The 20797-nt window shown below is 43.8% G+C and overlaps 1 protein-coding gene across 2 annotated transcripts in view; it reads right to left on the bottom strand.

The window, feature by feature from the left end:
* Positions 1-20797, bottom strand: part of ARMC7 (armadillo repeat containing 7) — a 159189-nt gene that overhangs the window by 101438 nt on the left and 36954 nt on the right. For both annotated transcript variants that reach the window (XM_078654493.1, XM_078654494.1), the window contains exon 2: positions 878-1250. In XM_078654493.1, the coding sequence (XP_078510619.1) occupies positions 878-968 (91 nt within the window). In that variant the 5' untranslated portion in view covers positions 969-1250. The remainder of the gene's footprint in view (positions 1-877; positions 1251-20797) is intronic.

Below are 20797 nucleotides of genomic sequence, written 5' to 3'. Positions count from 1 at the left end.
GTTACCAGTGCGGGAAAGAGTAAAATTCAAGGCACTTTGCATAGCCCACAAAATTCTTCAGGGTACTGGACCACCTATCCTAAGAAACCTTGCAGTGCCCTACAAAGCGAATAGAACGCTGAGGTCCGACCAGAAACATCTTCTCCTCGTCCCCAGAGTAAAGAGATCGCGTACGGGCGGGAGAAGATTCTCTGTGAACACAGCCACGCTTTGGAACTCTTTACCCTTAAAACTTCGTGCTGAGACCGGTACTTTGCGCTTTCGCAAAGGTCTGAAAACATATCTGTTTCCTGCGTGATTTGTCTTGACCAACTGACTGTTTCAACTGTCGAAGCTCTGTTCAAAGCGCCGGGATGCCCCAGGGTAGCTGCGCGCTATATAAAATTTTAATAATAATAATAATAACAATATAGACACTTAACTCTTGGTCTAAGACTATTCCATTCTTAACGCCCTTTCAACAACGCTTTTGCTGCGGGACAGACACTATGCAGATTTTCTATCTGGAAAAATGTCAGGCCACTAGACGGTCTGGTACCTAAAGCTGGCTTCAGGAGAGCCACAGGATGGGATATCAGTCATCATAAGGTAACTTATTCATAGTTCATCTGTAGTGGTATATCACGATTTGTGTACTGGGTTTCCAAACTTGAAATGTATCACTTTCTGTGCCTTCTATAGACCAGGACTTACAACGACTTCCTCCACAGAGGAAAAGACCTGGCCTACTTGATAAAAGTACAGCATTAAGAGTGGGCATAGACTGATGTTTAAGCACCTAGAAGCTGTTCAACAGACAGGATAAACAGTATGTCATCAGGAACCTTTGCAGCGGCCTACCCATGGCTCTTCTACCTAGTGTTGCCTGCTCACTCACCTTGGCTGTCGGTGTCCTGGAACTCAGTGACCAGGGTCTGCAGGTATTCAAAGCGATCAGAATCCGCAGCTGCCCCCCTCCTCGCCTGCATCCTGCGATCTGCAGCTCCCACCAGGCGTTGATCACAAGATGCTGCTTTCACTGGGTAGTGTCTTCACGAGATGCCGCTTTCATCCAGCGCTTCTAGTACCAGATGCTGTTTTCCCCTGGCAGGCTGTAGTCAATGAGGCTCCCTGAATTCACTGAAGAGGTTAAATACAGCGGGCAGGCTGGGAACGCAGACGAATATAAGCTTCAAAGCTCTTAGTTCACTCTGCCACAAGCACTATCTCCAGGTGGGCTAGGGAAGAGACTGTCGAGCAGCAGCCACCATCTAGGAAATATAAAACCAGCAAGCATGCATGTTCATTTATTATATCTAGTATTAAAAGTTATAGGCATTCAAAAAGTCCATCTCTGCATTTTCTATGTATGTTTAGGTCAGGCAACGTTTTAGCTACCTCTTGCTACTGACATTGTTGGAATTCTATTTTTAAAGGATGCTCTGGAGCAGCTGCATTTTTCTGCCAACTGAAGGTAATAGTCCATGATACTGAATCTAGCTTAAGCTTAAAGAAATAGTGTATTTGAAAGAGGAAGTAATACATAAAGGACATGCGTCAGTGACCCAGTGTGGCCACACTGCTGTCAACACTTATTATCTCTTCCCAGTTTCCACTTGGCCAGTCTCTACGGTGTGTGATACAAACAGTGCATCATTATTATGAGTGTCACTTTGGCATTGGAACTACTTACGGAGGTGCATGTGCGCAGGACGAGATCTGCCCATTCCCTTGGGGTAAAAGAGCGTTCACACTCTGTCTCCCGTCTCCGCTGTGCCCAAGATGGTGCCTTGTGGAGCGGGGCATTAAGAAACGCATAGATATCTGCTGGGCCAGACTGGCTGTAGCAGGCACAGGGCGTTTCCCCTGTGGGCCGACAGGGCGGGAGCCTGTAATATCGCCCCCGTGAACAAAAGCAGCTGCACTGTTTACCACGTGCACCCCCCTCCGCCCCCTCCCCCCCACGGCTGTTGTTATACAATTGCCAGTGTCGCGTGTGAGGAGCCATTGCTCAAAGGATGCCAGTGGGTGGCTTGCATGTGTTTTAATATGCATGTAGGGGACTAGCTGGACCCCCAGTATGCTGGTGAATATTTTGGGATCCACGTTCAGCAAAGATATGGGGCTGTAAGAGGCACAGGTTTTTCCCCGGTTTGGGGATCACTGTGATAGTGGAGTCTCTCATGGTTTTAGTGAGTCCCTGCAGAGCTAAAAGAGTTGTATAAGTGGGTCGGGGGGGGGGGAGAGTAGGGGGTGCTTTATAGAAGTCAGCAGGGTAGCCATCTTGAACAGGGACCTTCCTCGGTTGTAGCTGGGCTATTGTCGGCAGTACCTCTGCCATTTGGATATCGGAGTCCATCTTTACAGCTTCCCTATCAGGGATTTGTTTTACCAGGAGTGGGGCAATGTACTGGGCAGCTTCTTTCACATCTAGCGCCTCCGTTGTGTATAATGTGGCAAAGAAGCGCTCAAATTCTTGTGCAGTCGGAGAATCCTGGTAGACTATGTGTCCTGGCTGAGTCTCAATTTCAAGTATACTTTGCTTGAGTGCTTGGGCACAAAACTAATGGGCGAGCAAATACTCTGCTTTGTTATCCCTGGAGTAGAACTTTCGTTTATAGCGCAGTAAGGCATACTCAGCTTTGTCCATGTCGAAAGTGAAAAGTTCCTTCCATGCTGATGTAAGCCGACGACTCGCTAAATGGGCGCCCAAGTGTTTGTGTTCCTCCTCTAGATCTCTCACCTGACCCTCCAGAGCAAGTCTCTTTGCTGTCCTTTCTCTATAGTGTTGTGCCGATATGGCATTGGAAGTACCTCTTATTACAGCCTTAAAGGAATCCCAGAGTGAAGCAATGGGAGTGTCTGGGGTATCATTGCCATCTAGGAATGCATGTATTGCTGTTGCAATCTCTGTGCTGACTGTGGTGTGCTGAAGAAGCACCGGACTGTGTTGGGTGGCATGGGGTGCATAAAGTTATGAAGATAGAGGAGAGGTCAGACAGGGCAGCCGTTCCCAAGTCTACTACCACTACAGCTGCAGGCAGACATGGGAACGTTAAGAAGAGGCCAACGCGGGCGTATGTTTGATGAGCCGCAGAGTAAAAGGTATAAGCTTTATCAGTGGGGTGCTTAGTTCGCCACACATCTTCAAGCCCCACATCCCGCATCCACTGATGTCCCGCCGCAGTAAAGGCACCTATTTAGCCTATACGTTGGGCTGATCTATCCATAAGGGTATCTTGCAACAAGTTACAATCCCTGCCTATCAGGATGTCAGTGTCAGGAGATATCAGTACCCGACCCACAGCATCTAATAGGAATGGCTCTTGATTTTCAGTAAAGGCATATAACGTGGCTATTGTAAGTGTGTATATTGGTAAAGCAAGTTGGAGGGTCAGCATTCGGCCAGTGATCTCGGCATGCGTCTGTATAACTCGACCTGGAATGTGAGTGGCCAGGAGGACCGCCACTCCAGCCGGGAATGCAGGCGGTACCAATACTTTCGGATGAGAGGAGTCTCTTGGATGAGACATATATTGCATTTGGCTTCTGTAAGCACAAAAAGGAGTGTCAGACTCTTCACTGGGAGATAAGGCCTCGGACATTAAGGCTAAAACTTTTGAACATGGTATGGGGTGATCTAGGAGCCCCGGCAGTTAGGAATGGCAAACGAGTCATGGGGCAGGTACCACCTATGCCCCAATGGAGCAGAAGGATGGCATTTATTACAGTAGGAGCAGATAAGAGAGAGCGGTCAAAGGAAGTGTATGAGACAAGAAAAAAAACATAACAATAGTGCTCCCACTCCTGGGACCCAACATCACCAAAGGAAGAGGGTGTGTGTTCCAAGCAACCAGTCATTACTGCAACAAATCATGTAGAAGCTCTGCCGCATGGGGAAGCAAAAGCGTCCAGCTTCAGCAGTGTCCTCCAGACAGGGCAGGAGGAAGGCATTTAATCCATAACGACAAATGTGTGCCTGCAGAGTTCCCAATCCAAACCCCAAGAAGGCAGTGACCCTGAAGAGTTTGAGGAAGAGGGAAAGAATGACTGGGAAGGGAAGCCAGTAGAAGGAGAGGACCCCATAGATAGGGAGTCCTTTACTGGGTCTAGTGCCAGGAGCAGTGTCACCTTCCACACCCAGTCGCCTGAGGAAGTCAAGGATAGATAGGCTGAGAGGGGCCTGAGGTGAGGTTCCGTTATTTCGAACCAGACTCCATTTTGTTTGAGTTGTTCTTGACGCCATTTTTGTGTTGCCCTCACGTAGGCCGTGGGGGTAACCGAATGAACAAAGTTGCATGGGCCTCATTGTTGATGTATGCATTAACAAGCCCTTTTCTGACTTGTGAGTGAATTGCAAAGACGCTGACCCCGTCACCTGAAACTGACCCTTTCACGAAGCCAATTTCTCTGGCTGATCGTTGTCTAAAATTGCCCATCAATGTTCAGGATATCTTTTAGTTTCTTGCACATATCTTATCCTACTCAACATCTGAATTGTTTCTTTCCCTACGACTTTTCATTACATGGGTAGTGCTTTCAATTATGGGTTTGTCCGGCTTGTGGAAATTGAATTTGGGACAGTCCTAATAATTAACTTTTGGGTTGGGGTACTGTAAATTGGGTTTTTGTTAATGTGATACTCAGTTAGAAAATGTGTCCTATTGGTCAGAATTTTGCGCAGTGGGTGTACATTTGTAATGAGAATATGGTGTATAAAAAGAGATGTCTTGCTCTATGAAAATTGAGCAGTTTCCTGAGTTGTACACTGTGTTGGATTGCTTGGTTTACTTTTACTAGCTGCAGCTAATAAATTTGATCTTTGACGCCATCCAGAAGTATTCCGTGTCTCTGTATTCCAAGACCGGAGAATCCGAAGACTTCGGGTGTGTCCCTGGCACCGCTGGGTTCTAAGAAAACACGGTCCTTCAGAGGTTACAGCTGGCTCAGATGACTATAGAAGAGAGAAGGGAAGAGGATAAAAGAGCGTTAACTGAGGAGAGGATGGTGGAGGCTGAAAGGCCTTTGCCAGGAACAAACTTGCTCTAGAGGAAAGGAAACTGGCCCATGAGCATAGTTTAAGAGTTCTGGACTTACCAGCACTGCAGGTAGAGTCCAGTGGTGGCAGCAATATTGAGTCCAGTGTGAAAAATTCCACTAAGATACCCACAGACTTAGCCTAGCCTCAAGGAGGGGAGGGCATATGTCAGTGGTTGCAGGAGTATGAGAGAGCTCTGGAAGTGTGCAAGATCCCCGAGTAGGATTGGACAACTGGCCTGGGGAGTTATATTCCAGAGGATGTGAGGGATGCCCTACTGGCCCTAGAAGGAAGTGACAGGTAGAGGTACACTCCCATGAAAGAAGCCCTGATACAAAAAAGTATGGATTCACACCTGAAGAGTATAGGTTGAGGGTCAGGGGCAGCAGGAAGCTTGGGAGGAACATGTGGAGGATTTATGCAGAGTACTAGAAGGATGGGTATGGGGTAGCCCAGTAAACACTTATGAAGAGCTGTACAATCTGCTTGTCAGAGAGCACATGCTCTGTTGTTGTTTTCCAGGGCTAAACAAACACCTGTTGAAGTGTAAATTCTGTAACCCTAGGGATCTCGCAAAGGAGGAAGACCACTGGGTGAGTACCAATGGGTCTGGAAAGTCACTTGGGAGTGACCCTAAAGGGAGTGGCTCGGGTTCTTCCCAACCAAGGGAAGTTCACATGAGTCCAGTGTGGTGGGGTGGGTAAAGGGTTCTATGTCCCTTCTCAGAGTAAGAGGAGAGGTGGGGGTGGCAAAGTCTCAGGGTGCCCTATTCTTAGCCCCAGAGCTTGGAGAGTACCCCGAGGGGATCCCAGTAAGGAAGTCTAGTCTGTATAAAGGAGAAAATCCTTTGAGGGAGACCTCATAGTATCAGGAGAACTTGGGGATGCAACAGATACCAGTGTCCCACCAGTTCTGGTATCTGGCAGTACCACTCCACAGAGAAGGGTGAAGAAGCCCAGATAGAGGTGTTTGAGGGGAAGGAAGAACTCATCTCTGACCCCTGTTTGTCTAAGGGTACAGACCCTAGGTTGGAGGTTTGTAGGATAGAACCTTTGAACTGGTGAGAGAATTGTGCAGATGGCTGCCACAAGCACCCAGAGAGTTCTGGATTCTGGGGGTACCACTCCCAAAAGGAGGGTACGGAATCCCAGAAGGAAGGGCAGGGGGAGGAAGGACTTGCCCCGACTCCTGTCCAGCCTACGGGTACAGTCTCAGGATACCACCCCTGAACTGGTGGGAGGTGGAATGGGGGGAAAACTCCCTTTTTATTATACATAGGTCACCCCTGAGGTAAACCCTAGGTAGCCCTATGGACAGGGTGCTGTGTAAGAAAAAGGTAGGACATGTGCCTTTATTGTGTGGCATGTCCTGGTACTGACAAACAGCCTATTTTCTACTTACTGATGTGTGGAACAACCCCTCTCATAGGCTAGCATTGGGAATTGCCTGATAAATTAATTTTATTTATTTATTGGTTTTGTGGAGCGCCCGAATCACCCCCAAAGATTCCGGCGAAGCTGCTGGCGGGCTGAGGAAGAATTAGAACAGGGAGGCATTGAGAAGTTTTCTGAAGCGCAGATAATCAGGGCATTGCCTCAGGTGTATGGGGAGCTGGTTCCGGTACCGATGAGCGTGGTAGGAGAAAGATTTCCCACCAAGCCTGGCTTTCTTAACCCTAGGGACTTGGAGAAGTGAAGTGAGGGTCCTTGAGGGGGTATAAGGCTTGATCTTACTAGAAATGTAGGAAGAGCCAATTTTGTGCAGGGCTTTATAGACTGTGCAGCAAACCTTGAATTTGACAGGCTTGAGAACTGGAAGCCAGAGGAGGTTTTGTAGCAAAGGAAGGGACGGGGTTGTGGACGGAGAGTTCGTGATGAGTCGTGCATCAGTGTTCTGAACCACCTGTAACCTGCTAAGGGATGACTCATTCGCAGAGACCAGGAGAGCGTTGGAATAATCAAGACGGCTCATAATCATGGTCTGAACAAGAGTTTTCAGAGTATAGTCTGGCAAGAGAGGGAAGACTCGTCGTAGCAGGCCCAACACATAGAAGCAAGTGCTAGCAGTATGGGCAACATGCACCTTTAATGAGAAGGCGTGATCAAAGTGAATGCCCAGGTTTTTGACGAAGGTTTTGGGGTTAGGGGAAGGGCCGACAGCTACCACCCACCAATCGGGGACCAGAGAAGAGGGGCGTCTCCAAAAAGCATTATCTCAGTTTTTCTTGCATTAAGTTGTAGAAAATTGCTTTTCATCCAGTCTGCAATAGCAGTCCTTCCTTCAGAAAAGATGGACAGAGCTGATGAGGAAGATGTACTGAAGGAGAAGAGAAGCTGGGTGTCAACAGCATAGGAAATGGGCAGGAAACCACTGGACCTAATGAGGTTGGCCAATGTAGATGTTAAACAGAGTCGGGCTCAAATAAGAGCCCTGGGGCACACCCTTGGTCAGCTCCGTTGAAGCAGATCATCCACTGTGAGGCAATTCCACTAAATCCAATCTCCTTCGGTCTCCTAAGCATAATCTGGTGCGACATTGTGTCGAATGCTGCGGAGAGGTCCAACAGCACAAGAACGGTGGAGTGGCCACTATCTAGGGTCATATTATTAAGAAGAGGCATTGCCATGTTTGGTATGTTTAGAATGGTAGTGATAAATCCTACTTACTGGCGTAGTTGGATTTTACATTACTATTTTAAGAATGCCACTTTTAGAAAGTTTTAGAAGTACGGGGGGGTTGATTCAGTTAAGGGGATCAGAGGTGGAATCTCTAACAATATTTACCAACAATAGTACCTCTGACACCATAGATACAAACTCAGTTTTTTCACACAGAAGTCCCTTTTATTGACTCTGCGTTATTGTTCATTTGATTCTCTTTATATTATTTAACATTGGTATCCGCATTCTTTTCAAAGGCTCTCCTTTTTTACACAGAAAAATTATAGTGGTTGTTGCCACGACTGGATATCACAAAAAACATATATGACTTTACACAACAAAACATATATACATTCGCAAAACGATCAAAAGAAAAGGGTTAGACTGTACACTTCATTATATTGTGGTCATTTCTAATCATCCTACTCTACTTAAACCAACTTTGAATCTGGGGTAGAGGTGTATCCCTCAGATTTTTGGTAGAATCAATAGTCCCAGATAGTGTAGGAGAATGTTACTGTCCGAAATTATGCTCTTCAAGGTATAAATCTTTTTTCTTTTTTATACATGTGAGTTTGGTAGTTGAGCATAAAGGTCTCCAATCCACTAGATAATGCCAACGCGTTTCGACCGTCTTGTTGTTGGGACTAGAACTACTAGTGTAGTGCGGTCTTCATCAGGGCTAAGGTTGGGTTGTAGGGCATCACCTGTAGGAGGTAATGATACCAAGTCAGTATTGGTGTACAGGTATTATGGACATGAGTGTTTTGGGGGGTTGTGATCACGTACCCTTGGTCTTTACAGTCCATGTGTTGGGGTGCTGTTGTTTCTTTTTCTTGGTTCTAGAAATGTCTAGAATCGAGGTCTTTGTTTTCTCTGGTATTGTTCGACTGAAACCCGTAGGTTCTTCGTCCTTGCTCTTGCGGCTGTGGCAGGCAGTGTCTGGAGTGTCTCTCTCGAAACGTAGGTCGTCAGTGATAGGATTAACTTAGCTTTATTCCTATTGGTCGAGGATCGCCTTCGTTGTCACGTGGGGTTTGCTTCCATACGGTTGCTTAGCAACTCGTGTACGCTTCGTTTTTATGAAAGTCTAGTCTTACTCAGTGTTACGTGTAGATTATTACATGTGCTCACCACGCTTTCTAGTGATGGTTTTCAATTAATGAGGAAAGTTCAATGTTCATTAGTTCGAGCCGACTGTTTAATGTATTCGAATAATTTCTAGGATGTGCATGCTTTTTATTGCACATTGGTCACTTCTGACATCTCGTTTAATCCGTTATTAGTGGTGCCCAGGTACAGGATTGTCTTTGCTTCCAACTTTGACAGGATGTTGTCCCTGTTTTTGCCTTTTATATGTCTTAGGACCGTCCAACGCATTTCCTCTGGTCTGTGTCCGTTTTCTTCACAGTGTGTCACCATGGGTGCATTCAGGGTTTTGCATCGGATTCTTGAACGATGCTGAGAGATCCTGGTTTTGACTGGTTGACTCGTTTTACCTATGTATGCCATCTCGCATGGGCATATTATGCAGTATATGACGTAGTTTGTATTACAGTTAGTAAACTCGTCGTGCTGTATATATTTGTTTCCATAGGTGAACCTTGTGCCTTCTATGGTGCTTTCGCACGAAACGCAGTTACCGCATTTTCTATGGCCTTTGATTGGTGGTAAACTCAACATGGATCTTAGTGACGTCTCTTCCTTTGGAATATGGGTGTCAGCTCTGACCAACATGTTTTTTATATTACCATTCTTTTTGAGTGCAAAGATGGGCAGTTGTTCCAGTGGTTTTAGGCCTTTAACTGTGTTCCAGTTTTTACGGACAATTTTCTTAATGTCATTTGTGGCCCCTGAGAAGGTCGTGACGCACACCAAAGGTGTGTCTGTGTCTCTTTCTCTTGGTGTGAGGAGAGCCTCACGGGGGTAAAACCAGGCTCTTTTCATAGCTCTTTTCAGCAATTTTCTTGGGTACATCCTTTCTTCTAGTTTTTTTGAGAGTTCTTTTGCGTTGGAGAAGTAATCTTCTTTTTTAGAGCAATTTCTTCTGAGTCTGTAGAACTGGCTTAGAGGTAGGTTTTCTCGCAGGTTTCGTTGGTGAAAGCTCTTGAAGTGCAGGAAGGTGTTCCTGTCTGTTTCCTTGGTATATAAAGATGTGTAGATTTTTCCTTCTTCATGTTTTATCATCAGATCTAGGAAATTGATTTCTTTTTTGTTATGGGTCAATGTGAACTTGATGTTCTGATTCCTGTTGTTTAGCCAAGTGGCAAATTCTTGCAGTTGTTCCTCATTTCCTCTCCATAACATAAAAACATCATCTATATAACGACGCCATGTTTTAATATGGCCGTCGTATGGATTATTATTGTAGATCCATTTCTCTTCATAGAGCGCCATGTACATAATGGCCATCTCTGGCGCAAAGGGACAACCCATCGCCGTCCCCATTGTTTGTAAGTACTGTACATTGTTGAAATAGAAGAAATTGTATTTTAGGCAAATTTCGGCTAATTGCAGCAAAAACTCGGATGGTACATTGTGTGGTCTCTCTCTGGTTTCTAGAAAGAATTCTATGGCCTCCAAGCCTTCTTCTTGAGGAATATTAGAGTAGAGGCTGACTATGTCCATAGTCACCAATATTTCATGGTCCTCATCAAATGTTTGTTGTTCTAGGAAGTTTATGGCTTGCATGGTATCTTTGATGTAGCTTAGGGTGGAGCTGACCAAGGGCTTCAGGAAGGTATCTACATATTTTGCTGGTCTCTCTAGTATTGAGTTTACTCCCGAAATAATGGGGCGTCCTGGAGGGTTTCTAAGGTCTTTATGAACTTTAGGGAGAATATATAGACGCGGTGTTCTTGGTGCTTGATTGATTAAATACTCCCCTTCTTTTTTAGATAGCCACCCTTCCTTTTGTCCATAGTTTTTCAGTGTAGTCAATTTGATTAAAATGTTTTTGTTCCAATCTTCTTCTGTTTTTCGGTAATACCTTTCATCAGATAGTTGTCTTAGGACTTCGGTTTCATACATCTCTCGTGGCAATATCACGACACCTCCGCCCTTGTCGGCTGGTTTGATTATAAGGTTTTTATTTTCTTTTAGATTATCCAAAGCCTGCTTCTCTTCCTTATGTAGATTCCATTTCGTGAAGTACTTTTTTTTGGTGTCTAGACAGTCCATATCTCGTAGTACATTTTTTTCAAATGTTAGAAGTTCTATGGGCATCAAGCTTGTTTGTGGGAAGAATGTCGAGGTGTTTTTTAACCCCGAGTAGTTCCGAGGGCTCGTGTTCTCCTGACTTTGAAAGAATATTTTCAGACGCATTTTGCGGAATAGTTGTATCATCTCCAATTTAGATTGGCATAGGTCTGGTTTGACCGTTGGCACGAAGGATAGTCCTTTGTTGAGGGCATTGATTTCATGGGGTGATAGTATATAATTTGAGAGGTTGAAGATTGCTCCTTCACTTCTTGTTACCACCTGTAGGTGTTGCGTCTCGTCGTTATTTCTCCCTGGAATTGGTTGGGTCTTCGATTGAACCATCTGTTTCCCCTTGGTCGGCCCCTTGCTCGGCCTGTACCTCTGTCTAAAAAAGGCTCCTGAGGGTAGTATTGACGTTGTTGATTATTTCTGCTGTTTGTAGGAAGCTCAGAGTCGCTTAATGTTTCGGAAGATGATGAGGCGTCTGAGAAAGTAAGGAACTGTCTTCGGCTTCTTCCGCCGTAGGTTCTTAAGTACCCGGTGTTTTGTGGTTGATTGTAAAAATCTTTTTCAAGGTATGGGTATGTTTTCTTTTCAGAATAATTCAGAATGTCTCTTTGTAATTTTTGTCTCTTTATGTCTTCAGTTGTTTTTTGAAAGGTTTGATTTTCTTTTTCTAGTTTAGCCAAAAGTGCTTGTGCGTTTTCTACTGCCTGGTTATTCCGGAAAGCTGCTTCCAATTCTTTGATCAGTTCTTGTTCTTTCAGGCCTAACCTTTCTGCTGTCTTGATGGAGTGAAACATCCAATCTCTGGAGCACTTTGTTCCGATATGGCTAAATCCTTGTAAGTATTCTGGGTCGTCGGTGAATATCACGGGCACGTTTTTAACTTGGAGGCCCACTGGTGTTGTTCCCGCCCTCAGGTGTTCTAGTAGAACTTCGCCATGCAGTGAGGTACGGATTTGTTTTTTCTTAAGGCGGGTAATTTTTTCTAGCTCGGTTGTCTGACTCGAGTTAATTGCTGTGTTTCCTGGGTTTAGTGTCGATGGTCTTCTGAGTAGCGCTTCAATGTCCTCTTCTCGGATGCTTAGTGTTTTTGGTTCACCCATTTGTGGGTTCATTTAGGAAGTTGACCAATTTTTATCGATGTTTCTCGGTACGTGATCATAAGGAGGCGATTATGTGTGTATAGTAGCTGGACTTTTTCTAAAGAGGCAGTACCAATGTTGTTTGTTTACCACACAGAGGGAGGGTTAGTCTCCCGCTGGTAGAGATGAATAAATCTCTATTGCTGTCTGAAATAAATTACAGTGATACCCTCGTAGACTGGAGTCTACACAAAGTTTTAGAAGTACGGGGGGGTTGATTCAGTTAAGGGGATCAGAGGTGGAATCTCTAACAATATTTACCAACAATAGTACCTCTGACACCATAGATACAAACTCAGTTTTTTCACACAGAAGTCCCTTTTATTGACTCTGCGTTATTGTTCATTTGATTCTCTTTATATTATTTAACATTGGTATCCGCATTCTTTTCAAAGGCTCTCCTTTTTTACACAGAAAAATTATAGTGGTTGTTGCCACGACTGGATATCACAAAAAACATATATGACTTTACACAACAAAACATATATACATTCGCAAAACGATCAAAAGAAAAGGGTTAGACTGTACACTTCATTATATTGTGGTCATTTCTAATCATCCTACTCTACTTAAACCAACTTTGAATCTGGGGTAGAGGTGTATCCCTCAGATTTTTGGTAGAATCAATAGTCCCAGATAGTGTAGGAGAATGTTACTGTCCGAAATTATGCTCTTCAAGGTATAAATCTTTTTTCTTTTTTATACATGTGAGTTTGGTAGTTGAGCATAAAGGTCTCCAATCCACTAGATAATGCCAACGCGTTTCGACCGTCTTGTTGTTGGGACTAGAACTACTAGTGTAGTGCGGTCTTCATCAGGGCTAAGGTTGGGTTGTAGGGCATCACCTGTAGGAGGTAATGATACCAAGTCAGTATTGGTGTACAGGTATTATGGACATGAGTGTTTTGGGGGGTTGTGATCACGTACCCTTGGTCTTTACAATTTCTTCTATTTCAACAATGTACAGTACTTACAAACAATGGGGACGGCGATGGGTTGTCCCTTTGCGCCAGAGATGGCCATTATGTACATGGCGCTCTATGAAGAGAAATGGATCTACAATAATAATCCATACGACGGCCATATTAAAACATGGCGTCGTTATATAGATGATGTTTTTATGTTATGGAGAGGAAATGAGGAACAACTGCAAGAATTTGCCACTTGGCTAAACAACAGGAATCAGAACATCAAGTTCACATTGACCCATAACAAAAAAGAAATCAATTTCCTAGATCTGATGATAAAACATGAAGAAGGAAAAATCTACACATCTTTATATACCAAGGAAACAGACAGGAACACCTTCCTGCACTTCAAGAGCTTTCACCAACGAAACCTGCGAGAAAACCTACCTCTAAGCCAGTTCTACAGACTCAGAAGAAATTGCTCTAAAAAAGAAGATTACTTCTCCAACGCAAAAGAACTCTCAAAAAAACTAGAAGAAAGGATGTACCCAAGAAAATTGCTGAAAAGAGCTATGAAAAGAGCCTGGTTTTACCCCCGTGAGGCTCTCCTCACACCAAGAGAAAGAGACACAGACACACCTTTGGTGTGCGTCACGACCTTCTCAGGGGCCACAAATGACATTAAGAAAATTGTCCGTAAAAACTGGAACACAGTTAAAGGCCTAAAACCACTGGAACAACTGCCCATCTTTGCACTCAAAAAGAATGGTAATATAAAAAACATGTTGGTCAGAGCTGACACCCATATTCCAAAGGAAGAGACGTCACTAAGATCCATGTTGAGTTTACCACCAATCAAAGGCCATAGAAAATGCGGTAACTGCGTTTCGTGCGAAAGCACCATAGAAGGCACAAGGTTCACCTATGGAAACAAATATATACAGCACGACGAGTTTACTAACTGTAATACAAACTACGTCATATACTGCATAATATGCCCATGCGAGATGGCATACATAGGTAAAACGAGTCAACCAGTCAAAACCAGGATCTCTCAGCATCGTTCAAGAATCCGATGCAAAACCCTGAATGCACCCATGGTGACACACTGTGAAGAAAACGGACACAGACCAGAGGAAATGCGTTGGACGGTCCTAAGACATATAAAAGGCAAAAACAGGGACAACATCCTGTCAAAGTTGGAAGCAAAGACAATCCTGTACCTGGGCACCACTAATAACGGATTAAACGAGATGTCAGAAGTGACCAATGTGCAATAAAAAGCATGCACATCCTAGAAATTATTCGAATACATTAAACAGTCGGCTCGAACTAATGAACATTGAACTTTCCTCATTAATTGAAAACCATCACTAGAAAGCGTGGTGAGCACATGTAATAATCTACACGTAACACTGAGTAAGACTAGACTTTCATAAAAACGAAGCGTACACGAGTTGCTAAGCAACCGTATGGAAGCAAACCCCACGTGACAACGAAGGCGATCCTCGACCAATAGGAATAAAGCTAAGTTAATCCTATCACTGACGACCTACGTTTCGAGAGAGACACTCCAGACACTGCCTGCCACAGCCGCAAGAGCAAGGACGAAGAACCTACGGGTTTCAGTCGAACAATACCAGAGAAAACAAAGACCTCGATTCTAGACATTTCTAGAACCAAGAAAAAGAAACAACAGCACCCCAACACATGGACTGTAAAGACCAAGGGTACGTGATCACAACCCCCCAAAACACTCATGTCCATAATACCTGTACACCAATACTGACTTGGTATCATTACCTCCTACAGGTGATGCCCTACAACCCAACCTTAGCCCTGATGAAGACCGCACTACACTAGTAGTTCTAGTCCCAACAACAAGACGGTCAAAACGCGTTGGCATTATCTAGTGGATTGGAGACCTTTATGCTCAACTACCAAACTCACATGTATAAAAAAGAAAAAAGATTTATACCTTGAAGAGCATAATTTCGGACAGTAACATTCTCCTACACTATCTGGGACTATTGATTCTACCAAAAATCTGAGGGATACACCTCTACCCCAGATTCAAAGTTGGTTTAAGTAGAGTAGGATGATTAGAAATGACCACAATATAATGAAGTGTACAGTCTAACCCTTTTCTTTTGATCGTTTTGCGAATGTATATATGTTTTGTTGTGTAAAGTCATATATGTTTTTTGTGATATCCAGTCGTGGCAACAACCACTATAATTTTTCTGTGTAAAAAAGGAGAGCCTTTGAAAAGAATGCGGATACCAATGTTAAATAATATAAAGAGAATCAAATGAACAATAACGCAGAGTCAATAAAAGGGACTTCTGTGTGAAAAAACTGAGTTTGTATCTATGGTGTCAGAGGTACTATTGTTGGTAAATATTGTTAGAGATTCCACCTCTGATCCCCTTAACTGAATCAACCCCCCCGTACTTCTAAAACTTTGTGTAGACTCCAGTCTACGAGGGTATCACTGTAATTTATTTCAGACAGCAATAGAGATTTATTCATCTCTACCAGCGGGAGACTAACCCTCCCTCTGTGTGGTAAACAAACAACATTGGTACTGCCTCTTTAGAAAAAGTCCAGCTACTATACACACATAATCGCCTCCTTATGATCACGTACCGAGAAACATCGATAAAAATTGGTCAACTTCCTAAATGAACCCACAAATGGGTGAACCAAAAACACTAAGCATCCGAGAAGAGGACATTGAAGCGCTACTCAGAAGACCATCGACACTAAACCCAGGAAACACAGCAATTAACTCGAGTCAGACAACCGAGCTAGAAAAAATTACCCGCCTTAAGAAAAAACAAATCCGTACCTCACTGCATGGCGAAGTTCTACTAGAACACCTGAGGGCGGGAACAACACCAGTGGGCCTCCAAGTTAAAAACGTGCCCGTGATATTCACCGACGACCCAGAATACTTACAAGGATTTAGCCATATCGGAACAAAGTGCTCCAGAGATTGGATGTTTCACTCCATCAAGACAGCAGAAAGGTTAGGCCTGAAAGAACAAGAACTGATCAAAGAATTGGAAGCAGCTTTCCGGAATAACCAGGCAGTAGAAAACGCACAAGCACTTTTGGCTAAACTAGAAAAAGAAAATCAAACCTTTCAAAAAACAACTGAAGACATAAAGAGACAAAAATTACAAAGAGACATTCTGAATTATTCTGAAAAGAAAACATACCCATACCTTGAAAAAGATTTTTACAATCAACCACAAAACACCGGGTACTTAAGAACCTACGGCGGAAGAAGCCGAAGACAGTTCCTTACTTTCTCAGACGCCTCATCATCTTCCGAAACATTAAGCGACTCTGAGCTTCCTACAAACAGCAGAAATAATCAACAACGTCAATACTACCCTCAGGAGCCTTTTTTAGACAGAGGTACAGGCCGAGCAAGGGGCCGACCAAGGGGAAACAGATGGTTCAATCGAAGACCCAACCAATTCCAGGGAGAAATAACGACGAGACGCAACACCTACAGGTGGTAACAAGAAGTGAAGGAGCAATCTTCAACCTCTCAAATTATATACTATCACCCCATGAAATCAATGCCCTCAACAAAGGACTATCCTTCGTGCCAACGGTCAAACCAGACCTATGCCAATCTAAATTGGAGATGATACAACTATTCCGCAAAATGCGTCTGAAAATATTCTTTCAAAGTCAGGAGAACACGAGCCCTCGGAACTACTCGGGGTTAAAAAACACCTCGACATTCTTCCCACAAACAAGCTTGATGCCCATAGAACTTCTAACATTTGAAAAAAATGTACTACGAGATATGGACTGTCTAGACACCAAAAAAAAGTACTTCACGAAATGGAATCTACATAAGGAAGAGAAGCAGGCTTTGGATAATCTAAAAGAAAATAAAAACCTTATAATCAAACCAGCCGACAAGGGCGGAGGTGTCGTGATATTGCCACGAGAGATGTATGAAACTGAAGTCCTAAGACAACTATCTGATGAAAGGTATTACCGAAAAACAGAAGAAGATTGGAACAAAAACATTTTAATCAAATTGACTACACTGAAAAACTATGGACAAAAGGAAGGGTGGCTATCTAAAAAAGAAGGGGAGTATTTAATCAATCAAGCACCAAGAACACCGCGTCTATATATTCTCCCTAAAGTTCATAAAGACCTTAGAAACCCTCCAGGACGCCCCATTATTTCGGGAGTAAACTCAATACTAGAGAGACCAGCAAAATATGTAGATACCTTCCTGAAGCCCTTGGTCAGCTCCACCCTAAGCTACATCAAAGATACCATGCAAGCCATAAACTTCCTAGAACAACAAACATTTGATGAGGACCATGAAATATTGGTGACTATGGACATAGTCAGCCTCTACTCTAATATTCCTCAAGAAGAAGGCTTGGAGGCCATAGAATTCTTTCTAGAAACCAGAGAGAGACCACACAATGTACCATCCGAGTTTTTGCTGCAATTAGCCGAAATTTGCCTAAAATACAATTTCTTCTATTTCAACAATGTACAGTACTTACAAACAATGGGGACGGCGATGGGTTGTCCCTTTGCGCCAGAGATGGCCATTATGTACATGGCGCTCTATGAAGAGAAATGGATCTACAATAATAATCCATACGACGGCCATATTAAAACATGGCGTCGTTATATAGATGATGTTTTTATGTTATGGAGAGGAAATGAGGAACAACTGCAAGAATTTGCCACTTGGCTAAACAACAGGAATCAGAACATCAAGTTCACATTGACCCATAACAAAAAAGAAATCAATTTCCTAGATCTGATGATAAAACATGAAGAAGGAAAAATCTACACATCTTTATATACCAAGGAAACAGACAGGAACACCTTCCTGCACTTCAAGAGCTTTCACCAACGAAACCTGCGAGAAAACCTACCTCTAAGCCAGTTCTACAGACTCAGAAGAAATTGCTCTAAAAAAGAAGATTACTTCTCCAACGCAAAAGAACTCTCAAAAAAACTAGAAGAAAGGATGTACCCAAGAAAATTGCTGAAAAGAGCTATGAAAAGAGCCTGGTTTTACCCCGTGAGGCTCTCCTCACACCAAGAGAAAGAGACACAGACACACCTTTGGTGTGCGTCACGACCTTCTCAGGGGCCACAAATGACATTAAGAAAATTGTCCGTAAAAACTGGAACACAGTTAAAGGCCTAAAACCACTGGAACAACTGCCCATCTTTGCACTCAAAAAGAATGGTAATATAAAAAACATGTTGGTCAGAGCTGACACCCATATTCCAAAGGAAGAGACGTCACTAAGATCCATGTTGAGTTTACCACCAATCAAAGGCCATAGAAAATGCGGTAACTGCGTTTCGTGCGAAAGCACCATAGAAGGCACAAGGTTCACCTATGGAAACAAATATATACAGCACGACGAGTTTACTAACTGTAATACAAACTACGTCATATACTGCATAATATGCCCATGCGAGATGGCATACATAGGTAAAACGAGTCAACCAGTCAAAACCAGGATCTCTCAGCATCGTTCAAGAATCCGATGCAAAACCCTGAATGCACCCATGGTGACACACTGTGAAGAAAACGGACACAGACCAGAGGAAATGCGTTGGACGGTCCTAAGACATATAAAAGGCAAAAACAGGGACAACATCCTGTCAAAGTTGGAAGCAAAGACAATCCTGTACCTGGGCACCACTAATAACGGATTAAACGAGATGTCAGAAGTGACCAATGTGCAATAAAAAGCATGCACATCCTAGAAATTATTCGAATACATTAAACAGTCGGCTCGAACTAATGAACATTGAACTTTCCTCATTAATTGAAAACCATCACTAGAAAGCGTGGTGAGCACATGTAATAATCTACACGTAACACTGAGTAAGACTAGACTTTCATAAAAACGAAGCGTACACGAGTTGCTAAGCAACCGTATGGAAGCAAACCCCACGTGACAACGAAGGCGATCCTCGACCAATAGGAATAAAGCTAAGTTAATCCTATCACTGACGACCTACGTTTCGAGAGAGACACTCCAGACACTGCCTGCCACAGCCGCAAGAGCAAGGACGAAGAACCTACGGGTTTCAGTCGAACAATACCAGAGAAAACAAAGACCTCGATTCTAGACATTTCTAGAACCAAGAAAAAGAAACAACAGCACCCCAACACATGGACTGTAAAGACCAAGGGTACGTGATCACAACCCCCCAAAACACTCATGTCCATAATACCTGTACACCAATACTGACTTGGTATCATTACCTCCTACAGGTGATGCCCTACAACCCAACCTTAGCCCTGATGAAGACCGCACTACACTAGTAGTTCTAGTCCCAACAACAAGACGGTCGAAACGCGTTGGCATTATCTAGTGGATTGGAGACCTTTATGCTCAACTACCAAACTCACATGTATAAAAAAGAAAAAAGATTTATACCTTGAAGAGCATAATTTCGGACAGTAACATTCTCCTACACTATCTGGGACTATTGATTCTACCAAAAATCTGAGGGATACACCTCTACCCCAGATTCAAAGTTGGTTTAAGTAGAGTAGGATGATTAGAAATGACCACAATATAATGAAGTGTACAGTCTAACCCTTTTCTTTTGATCGTTTTGCGAATGTATATATGTTTTGTTGTGTAAAGTCATATATGTTTTTTGTGATATCCAGTCGTGGCAACAACCACTATAATTTTTCTGTGTAAAAAAGGAGAGCCTTTGAAAAGAATGCGGATACCAATGTTAAATAATATAAAGAGAATCAAATGAACAATAACGCAGAGTCAATAAAAGGGACTTCTGTGTGAAAAAACTGAGTTTGTATCTATGGTGTCAGAGGTACTATTGTTGGTAAATACTTTTAGAAAGTGGGCATTTCTCTGTGCTTATGTCTTTGTGTTTTGTAGCCTGACTCCAATCCACGTCTGACCTAGGTGACAGCTACACTTGGTGCATACTTTCCAGACATCCACAATACAGGAAGGGCTGGGTGTTACAGGGATTACATCTGCATACCAATATTCTTAGTGGGCTCGGAGAGGGTGTTCACACTTCAGTTTGTATAGGTTGTGTCTTGCCCTAATACAAGGGTTAATTTACCCTCTACTGATGTCTGGAGCCAGGGTTGGGTTGAAAGGGATTGTTGCACACTTCCAAAGGTTACCTTTGAAGTTCCCCTTTGAACAAACTCAATTTTGAGTATAAGTTCAGATGCACTGACCCCATGATTTTAGACACTGCGTCGGAATTGTAAACAGACGCTACTGGCTCCACCTGCTGCACACTGCCAGGGGGACTGATGTACTGCCAGAAGAGACTGCCATTGGGACAACATGCTTTGCTGTGTTGGCCTGCTCCCTGCTGTATTACTGGGCTGCAGAAGGGACTGCCACTTTGCATCTAGCCAACCTGCCTGCTGACCTTGTTGGGTGCCTCAGTGCTCTCCAGGGGCTTGTGGGCTGGTACCCTCTACCCCTGTCCTTGTGGGACTGCAGAGATTCTGTGATCCCGCCCAGTTCTGGCCATAGGACTCCAAGTACAGCCATCATCCCTTCCCAAAAGGAACAGCACATGGTGAGCACTACCCCAGATAGTTTGACGGAAAGCTTCCACCTCCATCAGCAAGGAGTCCTTGTCAAGCATGTTTTGAGTGCTTTCTTGATGAGCAAGGATCTCCCGTTCTCCTCCCGTTGCCCGTGCATTGCCCTCTCCAGTGGGAGAGAGGGTTGCTTAAGATGCAGGCAAACCCAGGGAGGGACTGGACCAGAGCAGAGGTACTCCACCAATGTTTGGTGGGCAGAGCCTGTAGGCCTGACAACGACACCGGCCTTG

This window comes from Lissotriton helveticus, chromosome 7 (assembly GCF_964261635.1).
Source record: "Lissotriton helveticus chromosome 7, aLisHel1.1, whole genome shotgun sequence".
In the NCBI taxonomy this organism is placed as follows: domain Eukaryota; kingdom Metazoa; phylum Chordata; class Amphibia; order Caudata; family Salamandridae; genus Lissotriton; species Lissotriton helveticus.
This window is presented reverse-complemented; position numbering and strand designations above follow the sequence as displayed.